Source organism: Parambassis ranga, chromosome 6 (genome assembly GCF_900634625.1).
Source record: "Parambassis ranga chromosome 6, fParRan2.1, whole genome shotgun sequence".
In the NCBI taxonomy this organism is placed as follows: domain Eukaryota; kingdom Metazoa; phylum Chordata; class Actinopteri; family Ambassidae; genus Parambassis; species Parambassis ranga.
In genome coordinates this window covers 3,018,168-3,030,893 of record NC_041027.1, presented here as the reverse complement: position 1 = coordinate 3,030,893, position 12,726 = coordinate 3,018,168, and the positions used below count along the sequence as shown (strand labels likewise).

Sequence of the window (12,726 nt, the reverse complement as noted above, 5' to 3'; positions counted from 1 at the left end):
CAGCCAGGCCAGAAGGGCTGTGAGCATTGTGTGGATAGTTGATCTGGTTAGTGTGATGGTAACAAGTGGAAGTGAGTGAATTATTTTCAATATTAACATACATATAACATACATAACATATTTTTTTCTGAATCAGAACATTACAAAATAGCCCCTAAATACAGGATCAGAATCTGTGTTTATATTAATTTCTTCCATTTGACCTACTCTTTCAGAACACGATTTATTGTTTAGTGTAGTGACCCTGTTACTGTAAACTGCATCTTATGTAGCTAGTAATTGTGTTATTTCTCCTAAATGCATATTTACACCAATGTATACAAGTCTTTAGTCATGGACAGGTTCACCTCTCTGTGACTTTCTCACACATTCATTCATGCAGTCTCTTCCCACTATCTCTATGCCCCCCCTTTCTGCACTCCCTTTTTCTCTTTGCTCTGTCTTTTGTGTAAGTGAAGCCGGGGCCTCCCAGTGACATGAGCCCTGCTCCTGTAAAACTAATAATGACTGAGATTTGTGCAGGCTTAGCATTCTTTCTCTCTTTCAGCACAAGACACTTAGAATAGAGCAAAAGGAGGGGATAGACAGGGAGGAAAGGTCCAGTGGTAAGTTCGGTGGGGGTGAGACGGGTGTCCTACTTACAGAGGGTGCAACTTGGGAGAAATGTGGAAAAAAAAGGACCAGTGAAGCACAAGAAAGAGACAGAGAGGCCCCCTTTCCCTAAAACACAGCACATGCTTTCATTCTGTGTGAAATCATACTGCATCCCCTCCAAACATACAAACCAAACTGGACTATGTGTATTCACACACATACACAGGTTTTTTATGTATTTCACACTGTCATGTACTGTAACTCAGGCGTACCCTGTCCTTGAGAAACATCAGGAACACATGTGCTGGGCAGGTAATAGTTAAAATGCAAGCTGGAACTCCACACTTGCAGTCAAATATTTCCCAAAGCCCATGCTTGGCAAAGGCATTTATTCCCCCTTCTAAAACACAACACACACAAAGAGTAAAACCTCAGAATATAAAATATGACCTGATTGCACAGTGACACAACTCTGTCAAATTTACATAAAGATCACCAGATGTGCTGTAAGATGCGGCGAGGGGGCAAGGGGGAGGTCTCACACACTCTGCCCTCTCCACACTCTCCCCTCCCTCCTTTCACCTCCCCTCCTTTCTCCCAGAGACATGTGCGCTCGCTGTGCCCGCAGACAGCTTCAACTTGCAACAACTGATGCACAGACAGCTGCAGTTTCTCCCCTTGCCTTCCTTTTTTCACTCCCTTAACTGTATTCTCTTTCCTCTGTTTCTTCCATTCACTGCCTCTATTCATCCCCTCCGTTCTTCCCCCTTCCTTTCCCCTACTCTGTCATTCTGCTCTTTTCCTCAGGCAGATATAAAGGCAGGTCCTATTGGAGGGAGAGGGCTTGTGTAATCTCTGGCTTCACATGAGCACCCGAGAGTTGCTATCTCAGCTGGAAAGCAACGCAACAGACAACTGGTGGCTAAATTCTGACTTAAAACTCTGGAGTGAGGCGAAGTGGGAAAAAACCTCTATAAAGAAAGGGAGGAGAAAGAGGGATCTGCTGCAAGGGACTGGGGTTAAGGTGCTGATCACAGACCATGCCGGACTCTTCGGTGGTGCTGCTGCTGTCCCTGTTGGTCCTTTCCACAGGAAGTGATGCCAGAAGAATCAGGAAAAGAGGACTCAACCATAAGGTGGGGTTGTTAACATCACCTTTATTAACTTCTTTTAGCAACTTCTTTGTTTGTCTCTGTTTAATGGTGGTTTTTAGAATATCCTCTAAGGTGGAAGTGGGTGAAAGCTCACAGCACAATACTGGCTCTGTTACTGAGAGGTGCTTCACACAGTCAGGGCAGTTTTGGGGCTGAGTTGAGAGGTGGTTGAGCTGACCTGAGACATAATGAACACATTTACTCAAAGTTAAGGGACACTTTAAAGAGTTAAAAGGAAAGTCTTTGCAGTTATATGCAGTTATTATTGTTTAGCTCAGAATATAGAAAGGAGAAAAAGGAAAAGCATCCAGTAAGAAAACCAAGAATTGTAAAGCTAAATAATTAACCAGGCATTGTTCAAGATGTTCACAGTCAGAACATAACGACTTTTTCTAGGCCAGGAACAATAACTATAAACATAGCTGACAGCTGTTAGCTGCAACCTTATATTTATCGTACATACGTATAATTAAATCGGATTTGGGGGTGCTCTACTTGAGCACATCCCTGAGCTCCGTGTCACTGATTCAGCATTACAAGGAAATTCTAGCCTGTGTAGGCCTGAATGTGTCAGCTGTATATTAATCATAATATTTCACCCCCAAAAGTGTGGGACACAGTTAGCTCAGTTTCAATGGTGTGAAAATACTTGTAATATGTGATAATGCTCTGATAATACTCTTTGCACATTCTTCTCATAATCCACGAGGAAGAGGAGTAGAGTGAAGAAAAGAATAGAATTGTGGGAGTTGATACGCTTTGATTTTGAAGCATGAAACCTGTACTTGGACAGGTGAGTTTTTTGTTTTGCTGAGCAACTGAAAGTCACAGGTCAGAAGAAGTCGCTGATATTCAGGTTTCCATATGAGTAATTAAAGGGCATGGGATGTCTATCACTTGTTGGTGTGTGGATTATTAGGGCAGGAACTGAACTTGGAGACCAGGCCTCTGCTTGTTAGCTCAGCTCAGTGTAGCTGATCTCTAACAAGGCCTCAGTGTAGCATGCTGCCTTCTCCTCTCTTTCTCTCTTCCTCCTCTCTACAACCTTTCATGCTTCAATGTTCTCACTTTCTGACTTGTTTATGCACTCATTGGCCTTCCTTTCGCTCTCTCATGCTCAGCCTTTGTCTCACATAAAATCACTCCACCCTCTCTCTGCCCTGCTTGCGCCTCTCTCAGCGTACCACCCTCTGTTTTACCCTCTTTTCAAATGTCTTTCTCTTGTCTCCTCCTGCTCTCAGGATGGGCCAAAAGCACCGTCTTGCTGGACTCTGCTTCAAAGCTGCTGTAATTGGAACATGCTGAGAGGGCTGTGCAGACGGAATTTGTCTCTTTCCCCTGAACCTTTTAATCTCTATCTTTCAATCTTTACATTTTTTTCTCTCCCACACACACCCTCTGCCTCATTCATAACACCAGTGCAGAAAGACAAATTATAGTCACTGAGTATCACACATAGACGCCGCACTGTATAACATCCTGAGAATAAAAATGGTAGATTTGTAACACACCAAAGGCCACCAGCACATTGATACTTATGTTTTACACTGTTGTTCTCTCAGTCTTTTTCAATATTCCTTGACACCTTGCAGGAAAAGCACACAGTCCCTGGATTATGAAATCTACATTTTAAATTATAGCTATAGTGTGTTTGTTGGCTTTGCTTTAACTTTTTTTGTCATAGTATCATTTGGAGAAACACACACATACATCTCTTTTGTAACTGAAAGGACATAATAGGTGTTATTTGAGGTAATAAACATTAATGGTAATAGTGGGAAACTACAGAGAGAGAGAGAGAGAGAGAGAGAGAGAGAGAGAAATCTAGATTGTTTAGTCTCTTACAGCCATAACACCCTCTGACTTGGACATCTGCCTGAGCATGTCAGTGTGCACAAACCGTGTCTGACACAAGCAACATAAATCTTTACAGTTTCATTTATCTGATGTGATGTGGACAATTCTGACAGCACCTTGTATTAAAGACAGAGGCCCCAAAGAAACACTTGTACTTCCTGTTCTTGGTCTGGCTGACTGGGCTTGGGGGCCATAAGGTAAAACAAAACAGATATACTACATGCAGCTTTTACACTGAGGGGGATTTGTAAGCAGTGATTAAAGATTTAAAAAAATTGGTAACATGCCTCCCATAACCTAGGATACTTTTCTGTCATTACTCTTTATAAATATTTACATTTAGTAAATATTGCTCTCTCTGTAAAGATTGTAGTCATCAGCCATCTAATTAACTAGTAGTATTGTGAACTGGTGTCTGCAGCTCTAAACTGGACTAATCCCAGTCAGATGATGTGGGCCTGCTGGTCAGCAGCACATTACTGGATTTAACAGTGAAGCAGATATTACACACACACACTGTTCCATAGCTTCACATACACACAGCAAGAACATAAAATGCTTGCTACCCCTGTATTGTGGCCTCCCCTGCTAAAGTAGCAGATGATATTTCAAACTGTTTCCCCACACTAATTAGCTGCATTCACAGGTGGTCTACCTCTGTCCTGTTGTGTAAACCACACACCTCATATTGGTTCAGTCTGTTCGTCTGCATTTCAAGGTTGTTGCTCTGCTAGTGTGTTCAAGGATTGCGTTTCCCAGCTGTGTCTCGATCTGTTTCTCTGTCGGCATGTCTTCACATCATTCATCATGACTCACATTTCTGACTGCCTCTATCTGTTTACATGTCTATCGATTTTTCTGTCAAACTGACTGCTGGTACAGAGACAGGAAATTAGTCTTGACATTTGAAAAGCTAACCAGACCGGTGCTGCTGTGGGTTCTATCTTAAGCTGACACTTAAATGACAGAACACAGTTTATGCATATGTGTACACACCCTTGACACTGCAGTGTTTTATGTCTGAGAAATGGCATGTGTTTCTGTGTCTGTGTGTATATATCCAATCACAAAGGAAATCTTAGTATCTGTCTCAGATCTCTATATGGAAGCACAAACGGTCTCATCTGTTCACTTACAGAAACAGACAGGGTCTCTAGTGGCTTCTTCCCACAAGCTCCCCATGAACCACAGAGCAACAGTATTTAAAGGAGAGATGGGGGAAAACTAAAGATACAGAAGATGAGCAGCTAAGATCAAACATTGCAGCCACCGCCATGCTACTGCTTTTCAACACCGACAATAGGAAATGAAAGGGAGAGAAAATATCAAGGCAGAAGAGAGATAGAATGATACAGACACAGAGAATATGCCCGCAGATAGACATGAACATCACACATGCCCGCTGGCAGCGTCTCTATGGGAGAGCAGACAGAAGTGTAAACAAACAATGTGGAACATCAGAGAGATGTGTGCAGGATTGTGTGATGGAGCTCAGGATGTAGAGCATGGAGGCCCTTCTGGAATATATAAGATGAAAAGCACAAGATGAGCCCTCAAAGTGAAGCAGTAAAAGGTGAAAAGCAGCAGCTTGTTAGCCCAGTCCTGCCTTGGTAGGAGGATCACATCACACACATTAAGAATTAAATACTTATTGCAATGTACAGTGTTCAGTGAACAGTGTGTATACACACAAGCTCACAATTTATGCACACAGTTGTATAAACAGGAAGGGTACGCTTGACCTTCTGTAAAGGAGACACTGAGAACAGATCGGATATGAGACAAGAGGAGACAGCAGTAGTCGTTATGTCATTATCCAATCACAGCAGCCTTTGTAGTACTCATTCATAGACCTAATTATACCAGGACTGGACCAATGTAGCTGCCTCTCTTTTTCATTCTTTTTTTGGTTATTTGGCAATAATTGTTGTGTGTTACCATGGAAGTCAACATGGACTCGGACTTAAAAAGGGGGGGTTGGGTCATCCTTAGTGGCACCAAAATGTGTTTGTTTCACCTTCAAAGCAGAAGTGTAAGCTTTTCTCTGGCACAGCCTTGTAAACTGGTGGCCAGTTGGTTTCTGTGGAGCTATAAACAGGCAAGAAAAAAACTGAACTCCACTCGAACTGTACATTGTATGTCTTAAAGCTGATGTTCTGATCAAGTAGTTACTGAGTCACTTTACACTGGCAGGCATACACACACACCACACAGGCCTTCCTGCTTTTCTTTTTTTACCTGGGGCCTTGGATATTTCAGGCATTTCCTGAGAATTTGTCCACATGTGAACAACAACAACCAACAAACAAGGGTAAATGAATTGCAAATGCAGTCTGATTGTGCAGTTTCTAGCATTTTGCTTTCAAAGTAAAAAAAGAAAACCACCTTCAAATTATACATCCATCTCATTAATGTAAGCTCATTATGTGTTCTTATTTAATCTCCGTTTGGTCTCCACCAGCTCCTGCTGTTTATAGCTTCTCTGTGCTTCGTCGTGTTTGCTAGCTTGATTTAATCAATCAATAATGCTGATGAGAACAATCAGTTTGTCTCAATATCAAGGGCGTAGTTTTAGCATGGACGGAGGGGATGCGTCCCCACCAATAATTTGATCCCTTCCTTAAAAAACAGATTCTTATTGGGTGCAGAAAGGGTTAAATTCCATTATGTCCCCACCAATGTCAAAAGCAAATCTACACTCCTGCTCCATATGACCAAAACAGTTAATCACAAGTTTAAATAGGGATATTTAGGAAATGTTTAAGGTTCTTTGCATTCAAAGCCAGCTTTCAAAACTAAAAGACCCAGAGCTTAACTTTTATGAGCTGAGACCGAGCCAAACAATTGTTCCCTCCATCGCTCCATGGTGTAAATCCACTCCCACCACCCAAAATAACCAACAGTCCACACACTAAGTTCGCAGCTGCCACAACGAATTAATGTGTGTTTAAAGTGTGTGATACCAGCGTCAGCGCCAAACATTTGCTTTTGTTTTTCTGCTCCATTTGGAGGAGCAGTCAGAAAGCCTGCCAAATAAACAGCACAGTTTTAATGATCATGTGCAACCCCCAAACTAATTATCTAATTACAAATCTAGTGTAGGAAAATGTTCTCTCTCTTTTGCTTTAACACCATAAAAGAGTCACAGAAATGTGCCCACGTGATTTTTAAAAGATTAGAAAGAAAGAAAAAATGACCATTGATTGTCACAGTGGGGTTTTTAAAACACACAGACAACATTTTTCTAAATAAGACCAGAAAGTGGTAAAAAAGATTTGTGTTGTTCTAGCAGAGTGGAAAAGTAATAAGCAGATAAGGAATTAGAAGGCCTACAGACCCTTAACAATGGCCAATAGTGTCCAAAGTGAAAAAGACTGAATATTTGGAAATATGATCACTGTGTGGTTTGTTCCATTAAAGTAAATTCAGTGTGTGAGAAAATATGAGAGTTAATGTTTAGTCAAGGGCAGCTGTGCTTCTTGGGATTTCATTGTAATACTTCCCTTGTGTATCCAAGACAATGAAGGGCTGCTCATGGTGTGGCACAAAATGCATGAAACTTGATACCCTTGTGTAAATTACTAAACCAAGCCCCCACACATTTTCTGCTCTGAAGCCATGAATCTGTGCCCGGCCTGTAGCTTTTATTAAACTTACACTAACCTCTGCAAAGTGTGTAATTACAGATCTTCTAAGCTGCAGTGGAAAGGACGGTGTGTTGTATTTCGTGCGTGTAGGCCTACACTTTGAGTGTTTGAAGTGCATCTTTGCTTGGCTGAGGGTCTAGTGGCCTACTTTCGCCCTCCAGGGAAGTATTTGTTCCCACAGTGAATCACCTTCCAAATCCAGGTCAAGACGGTCACAACCAGGCATGCATACTAAAATCAACCTTCACTGTCTGCGCTCCACTGTACAAATATGTGGCCACACAGCATCATTGCTTCCCTCTGGTGGTTGGAAAATGCCAATAATGTAGAATTTAATATTTACATCATTACGATTTGTTTGTGTGTTTATTTTATTTTAAACTTCTGTTTAGAGACAATGAACAACCTCCACATTCATATTGAGACTTCATACATTTGCCTCTTTCTCTTTCTTCAGGACTATGAGTACCCAAACCACCCTCAGTCCACACAGCATCAAAAGAACGACCGGTGTCCCCCGCCTCCCCAGATGCTCCCAGAACGAGCCTGTGAGGTGCCGGGCTGCCGCTCAGACTCAGAGTGCGAGCGCCATAAACGTTGCTGCTACAATGGCTGCATCTACGCCTGCTTGGAGTCTGTTCAGCCACCACCAGGTCAGCAAAACCAGCAGTCTGTGTATGGATCTGAACACAGCCAGAGAGTGAAAATACATGCTGACATTCATAGAGTTAATAACATTATGTGTATTATAATATTGGATTGAATATATTATATTATGTGTGTGTTCGGGACAGTGCTGGACTGGCTGGTGCAACCCAAGCCTCGGTGGTTGGGGGGTAACGGTTGGCTGCTAGATGGGCCTGAAGAGGTTCTGCAAGGTGAGTATGCACAGCTGAACAGTCAAGTAAGGTCAGCAAGAAAAATGGGATAATTGTACGTTTCCCTCTCTTAGCTGAGGCCTGCAGCACAACTGAGGATGGAGACGAACCTCTCCATTGTCCTACAGGCTATGAGTGCCACATTATCAACCCAGGAAACCCTGCTGCTGGCATCCCTAACCGGGGACAGTGCATCAAGCAACGTGGCAACTCTGGTATGGCTACACTCAAAAAACTGAACTCTGTGAGTTGTTGGATCAAGTAAATGTAATTATGTGTAATTTACTTAACATTTTTGTGTTTGGCTTTAAAACGTAACCCAATTTAGTCAGTGTAACTTAAAATGTATACTTGTTAAACCAACACAAACCAATTAAGTACATTCAACACAACAATGTTGAGTAAATCGCATAGTCACCAATCTAAAACCTATATGCCTAACTCTAGGTGGCAGCACTTAGTTATATGACGTACTGGTACTGGTGGAAAGGTTCTTTTCCAGTTGCGGCAAAATTGATACATATTGGATTTTTATTATTGGAGATAGGTGGATGAAGCCTTGTGAAGTTTTAAGCCTTCTCCTGATTTGATTTACAAAGCCTCAAGGAGGCTTAAGTTGAAATAAACTTTAAAAGTTAATGTTGGATTTACCCTTTCTAATTAAGTCACAGTAACACAAACAAATTATGTTGACCCAGCATATTTACATTTATATCACTCAACAAAACAATTTCTTGCTAAATTAGCATGTTATAATTGGGTGAAAATACTTTCCATAATTTTTTTTATGTTGCCCCAACAAATGATTTTTTGGAGTGTAGGATTCATCTCTTGACTTATTTATAGCTGAGTGTGATATGTTTTAGATCCAGGCCTCTTGCTTATAAAGCACCACAGGGCAGGGGCAGGATGTTGAACTGTGCCAGCAGCTGTCTTGAGTCTGGCCTGATATCTCTTGGCAGGTTACATGATGTGTAGTTGCCAAGTTTCTTTTTAGTCTGAAAATATATGCAAACTAGAGTGACCTGGCAAATGAGTGCAGTGCCACAAGATGAACTGTTGATGTGTGGTTGAAGCTGTTGGCAGAATTATTAAACTAATTATTTAATGATGAGAACCTGACCTTAGTATAGCTGTCATTGTGCCTTAAACAGTTATTCAAGGAATAATGGGTATTATAGTCACATCTGAGAAGTTTTTTTTTATCTTGTTTTGATACTTTTATTCACAGATGGACGTGGCTTGAGGCACAAATACTTCAAAGACTACAAGGACTACTTAGGTAAGTAACATAAGTAGACTTATAAGTAGAGCTCAAAGCCGTACTATTGAACATGATACAGTATCTGGCATTAAGATGGCTTTTTCTTCTAACAGGTACCGGTTCTAATAATGCAGTAGGCTACGAAAAGCATCATCACAAGCACCTGGGATGAGATTTGTTTTCAGCCACTTTGACCTATAAGAAGTAACCTGTATCTTCCTTTGGACAAAGCCTAATATTTTTGTTACATCTGCTGTCAGATCAATGTGACCTCAGTCTCAGCTATGACCATTTCTATGTACAAGCTCAGACATCACCATAACCAGTGCTGTTCGATCTGCTCGCACCTGAACCAGGATCAGAGATGACCTTTTTTTTTTAAAATACACTCACAGCTGCTACCTCCACTTTACAAGCCTCGTCTTGAGGCTTCTCCCTGCATTCCTCAGGGAGACGAGTCTGATGCACCTACAGTGTGCAGCCAAAGAAATAAGTGCTTTAGGTCTGTCCCTTTCTGGTGTCTGGCAAAGGAAGGAGAGTGGTGTTGATGGTGGAGCAGAGGAAGAGATGAGGAAGAGCTGGTTGTGCACCAAAGCTGTTCAAAATCTCATAGGAAATAAGAAGCCTCTAGCTTTTTTTTTCATTTCTTTACAACCCTCTAGCTCTCAAAACTCTTCGTTATTCACACGCACAGGCGTGCTCTCTAACCTCAAAGCTGGTCAGCAGAGAAAATCAAGAACATGTGGCAGCCTTTGTTTGAAATTCTTCTTCTAAAATCTGGAAAGTTTTGTGACAAAGAAGAGAAACCCCAGGTGTATTGGTTGCACCCATTGAAATACATCCAAAAGTGATTTAATATTCCAACTAATAACTATAATTAAAAGAATGAATACCATATGATTGTGACGGTTTCTAGCCAACAGATGCTGACAGTGACTTCGTTAAAAGCTATTAAATGTAATAGTTTATGGTGTGTGTGTGTGTCCTCTAAGATCAATCATGTCTGGAGTTAATTTCCTGGAATAAATGTGATAAACTGATGCTTTTAATGTAGCACATTATGCAACAAATATCAGCCAGTTTAGTGCAATTATTCAAGTGTTATATAATGTTTGAGTGTGTGAGTCATCTGGAGACTAAATTATCTGAGAAACAACATAATCCAGTGTGTTTATAAAGTGATCAGTGATGATCCCTGGTGCAGTACAGATCCTTCTTTGCTTTTAACAATCCTGAGCTGCTTTAAGTGGTCTCAGCTCAGATGGTGCTCTGGTTAATTGTTGTCACATAATTGTCTGAAATGTCACATAATAAGCTGAAGATGTGAATCAAAGGTGCAGAAACAAAAGTGATGTCTGAATGTTGCTCTCTGACTGGTGCTGCATTGATGCCTTGTTCAATCTAAATAAACATTATTGAACTCAGATTTGTCATTTCTGTTTTAGCTGCAGAAGGCCACACACAAAGCAGCAGCAACAAAAGAGATGAACCCAAGTCTATCTCTACACCTGTCAACCCTGTACGAGGCACATCACACCTTAACTTCACACAATATACAATGGCAGGAAGTGAATACATTGCCTGCAAGGCATTAAGGAGTACACATTAGGTCATTGCTTTTGCTGTGGGATTATTTCTAGTTTTTTTACTTGTTACTGTTTTTTTTTATCTAGGATGGTCGGCACAACATCTCCCCCTGCTGGACAGAAACACATGCTCCTGTTCCACATCAAATTCAGGTTAATCTCAAGTCATTAGGGTTACAGAGATATATAGGACAAAATGTAATCCTACTTCTATATGTGTCATTATAACAACACATAGCTGGATTTAATGTTGTTTTACACATTCCTCTTTTTATTGCTATTTTAATTTTCATTGTGATGTGTTTGAGAGATCAAAAAAAGAATCATCACATTGTCACAATCATTTTATCACAAGAGGTACAATAATATTTTATTCAACTTTATGTGTAACAGTGTGTTTTGATTTAATCTTCAGTGGATTTTTGTCTACTTTAGAAGTTGTTTTTATAGTTTAACTTGGAGCAGACGTCATCTGGAGAGGGTAGTTGTGTGAGGCGGTGTCTGTGTCTGTACCGGTAGGCAGGTGTAAGTTTTCAGTACAGTAACAGAAGTGTCCTAGTAGTATTTAGTAGAGCTCTGTTTGAACTTTTGTGGGATAAAGCAGAGTATTATTTCACAATACAGACAAATCCTCTATTAAAAATTCATGCTGGAGCCTATCGATTACAGGTGTTTGACTGCAGGCTTTCCTGTTTTATCGTCAGCATTTCAGCCTTTCTAGCGTATTTTCTTTTACTTAAACTGAACAAACATGGTACATTTGTATTTAAAATCTTTTTTTTTATTGTTGAGTTGTTTCAGAGAGAATATTGTAGCAGCTATGTTTAGAAGTGTAACGCAAAGATAACTTTTTTTGTGTAGCCAGAGCTAGTGTGTCTTCTTTATGCATGACTGAGATGCACAGTTTGTGGAAAATGTATATCCCAGTGGGTGTCTGCCTGTCTTTTGTCTCGTGCTCTCTCACACATGTGTCCATGCACATAAGTACCTGCCTAAAAAGCTGCGTCAGAGAAAAAAAGGTGGAACCAAACAGAGACAGTGAGTACTTAGTGAGTATAAGCCATTGTGTTGTGGATATAAGCCGGTAGTGGAGGTGGTAACGCTACACAACACAGCAGGCTCTCAGCTGTATATTATCATCAGCCTGGAGCCTAAAAACCCGCTGGGCATGTCATGCATTACAGCTTCATCACAGCCACCTTTTTGATCATTTCACCATGAGTGCATCCAGCAAGCCCTCAGACAAAAGGTTGGTGTGGATTTCTTATAGGTTTAAGAGCTGCATATTTTCTTTGATGTGGGTCAGTCAGTTCACTGTTAAAGATATTTAAGACATTTAATTCTACTGGCAGTTTGGCACATGGATGGTCAGAGTTGGAGGTGCTGAGAAAAGTCAGTTTATCAAATTTGAATATAATTTTATATGTTAAAAGACTGCAGGAAAAGGCCATTATATTAATATTTTGACTTCAGTGCATGTTTTTTGCAGTCCTGCGTTTTTTATGTTTTATAAACACTGATTCAACATTGGGTTCAGATCACAGATTATCTCTGTTATTTGAAAAACAACAATATTTTAAAATACACAACCTTTTCACCTCATGTTGTCCAAACTCTATATGTGTAATACAGGAAAAAAGTGGTAACATTTCCTACTGAGATGTAGCTACAAGGTTAGACATGAGACACCTGTATTATTTAACTGACAGTATATTGCAGTAAAACAATATAAAATAGTCAGCATCC

The 12,726-nt window shown here is 40.6% G+C and overlaps 1 protein-coding gene across 2 annotated transcripts; it reads left to right on the top strand.

The window, feature by feature from the left end:
- Positions 1–1,231: 1,231 nt before the first annotated feature.
- wfdc1 (WAP four-disulfide core domain 1) lies at positions 1,232–10,771 on the top strand. 2 transcript variants are annotated; one of them, XM_028408000.1, is made up of 6 exons: positions 1,232–1,730; positions 7,710–7,905; positions 8,047–8,130; positions 8,205–8,345; positions 9,362–9,412; positions 9,508–10,771. In XM_028408000.1, the coding sequence occupies exons 1-6, from the start codon at positions 1,635–1,637 to the stop codon at positions 9,564–9,566; spliced, it is 627 nt and encodes a 208-aa protein (XP_028263801.1). In that variant the 5' UTR covers positions 1,232–1,634; the 3' UTR covers positions 9,567–10,771. The 2 variants fall into 2 exon arrangements, with proteins under 2 accessions (XP_028263801.1, XP_028263802.1); XM_028408001.1 differs by having other exon boundaries at positions 8,205–8,374.
- Positions 10,772–12,726: the final 1,955 nt, after the last annotated feature.

Coding starts and splice junctions, on each gene's coding strand:
- wfdc1 (XM_028408000.1), top strand. CDS start 1,635: ATGCCGGACTCTTCGGTGGTGCTGCTGCTGTCCCTGTTGGTCCTTTCC. Junction 7,906..8,046: donor GTCTGTTCAGCCACCACCAG/GTCAGCAAAACC, acceptor TGTTCGGGACAG/TGCTGGACTGGCTGGTGCAA. Junction 9,413..9,507: donor AGACTACAAGGACTACTTAG/GTAAGTAACATA, acceptor TTCTTCTAACAG/GTACCGGTTCTAATAATGCA.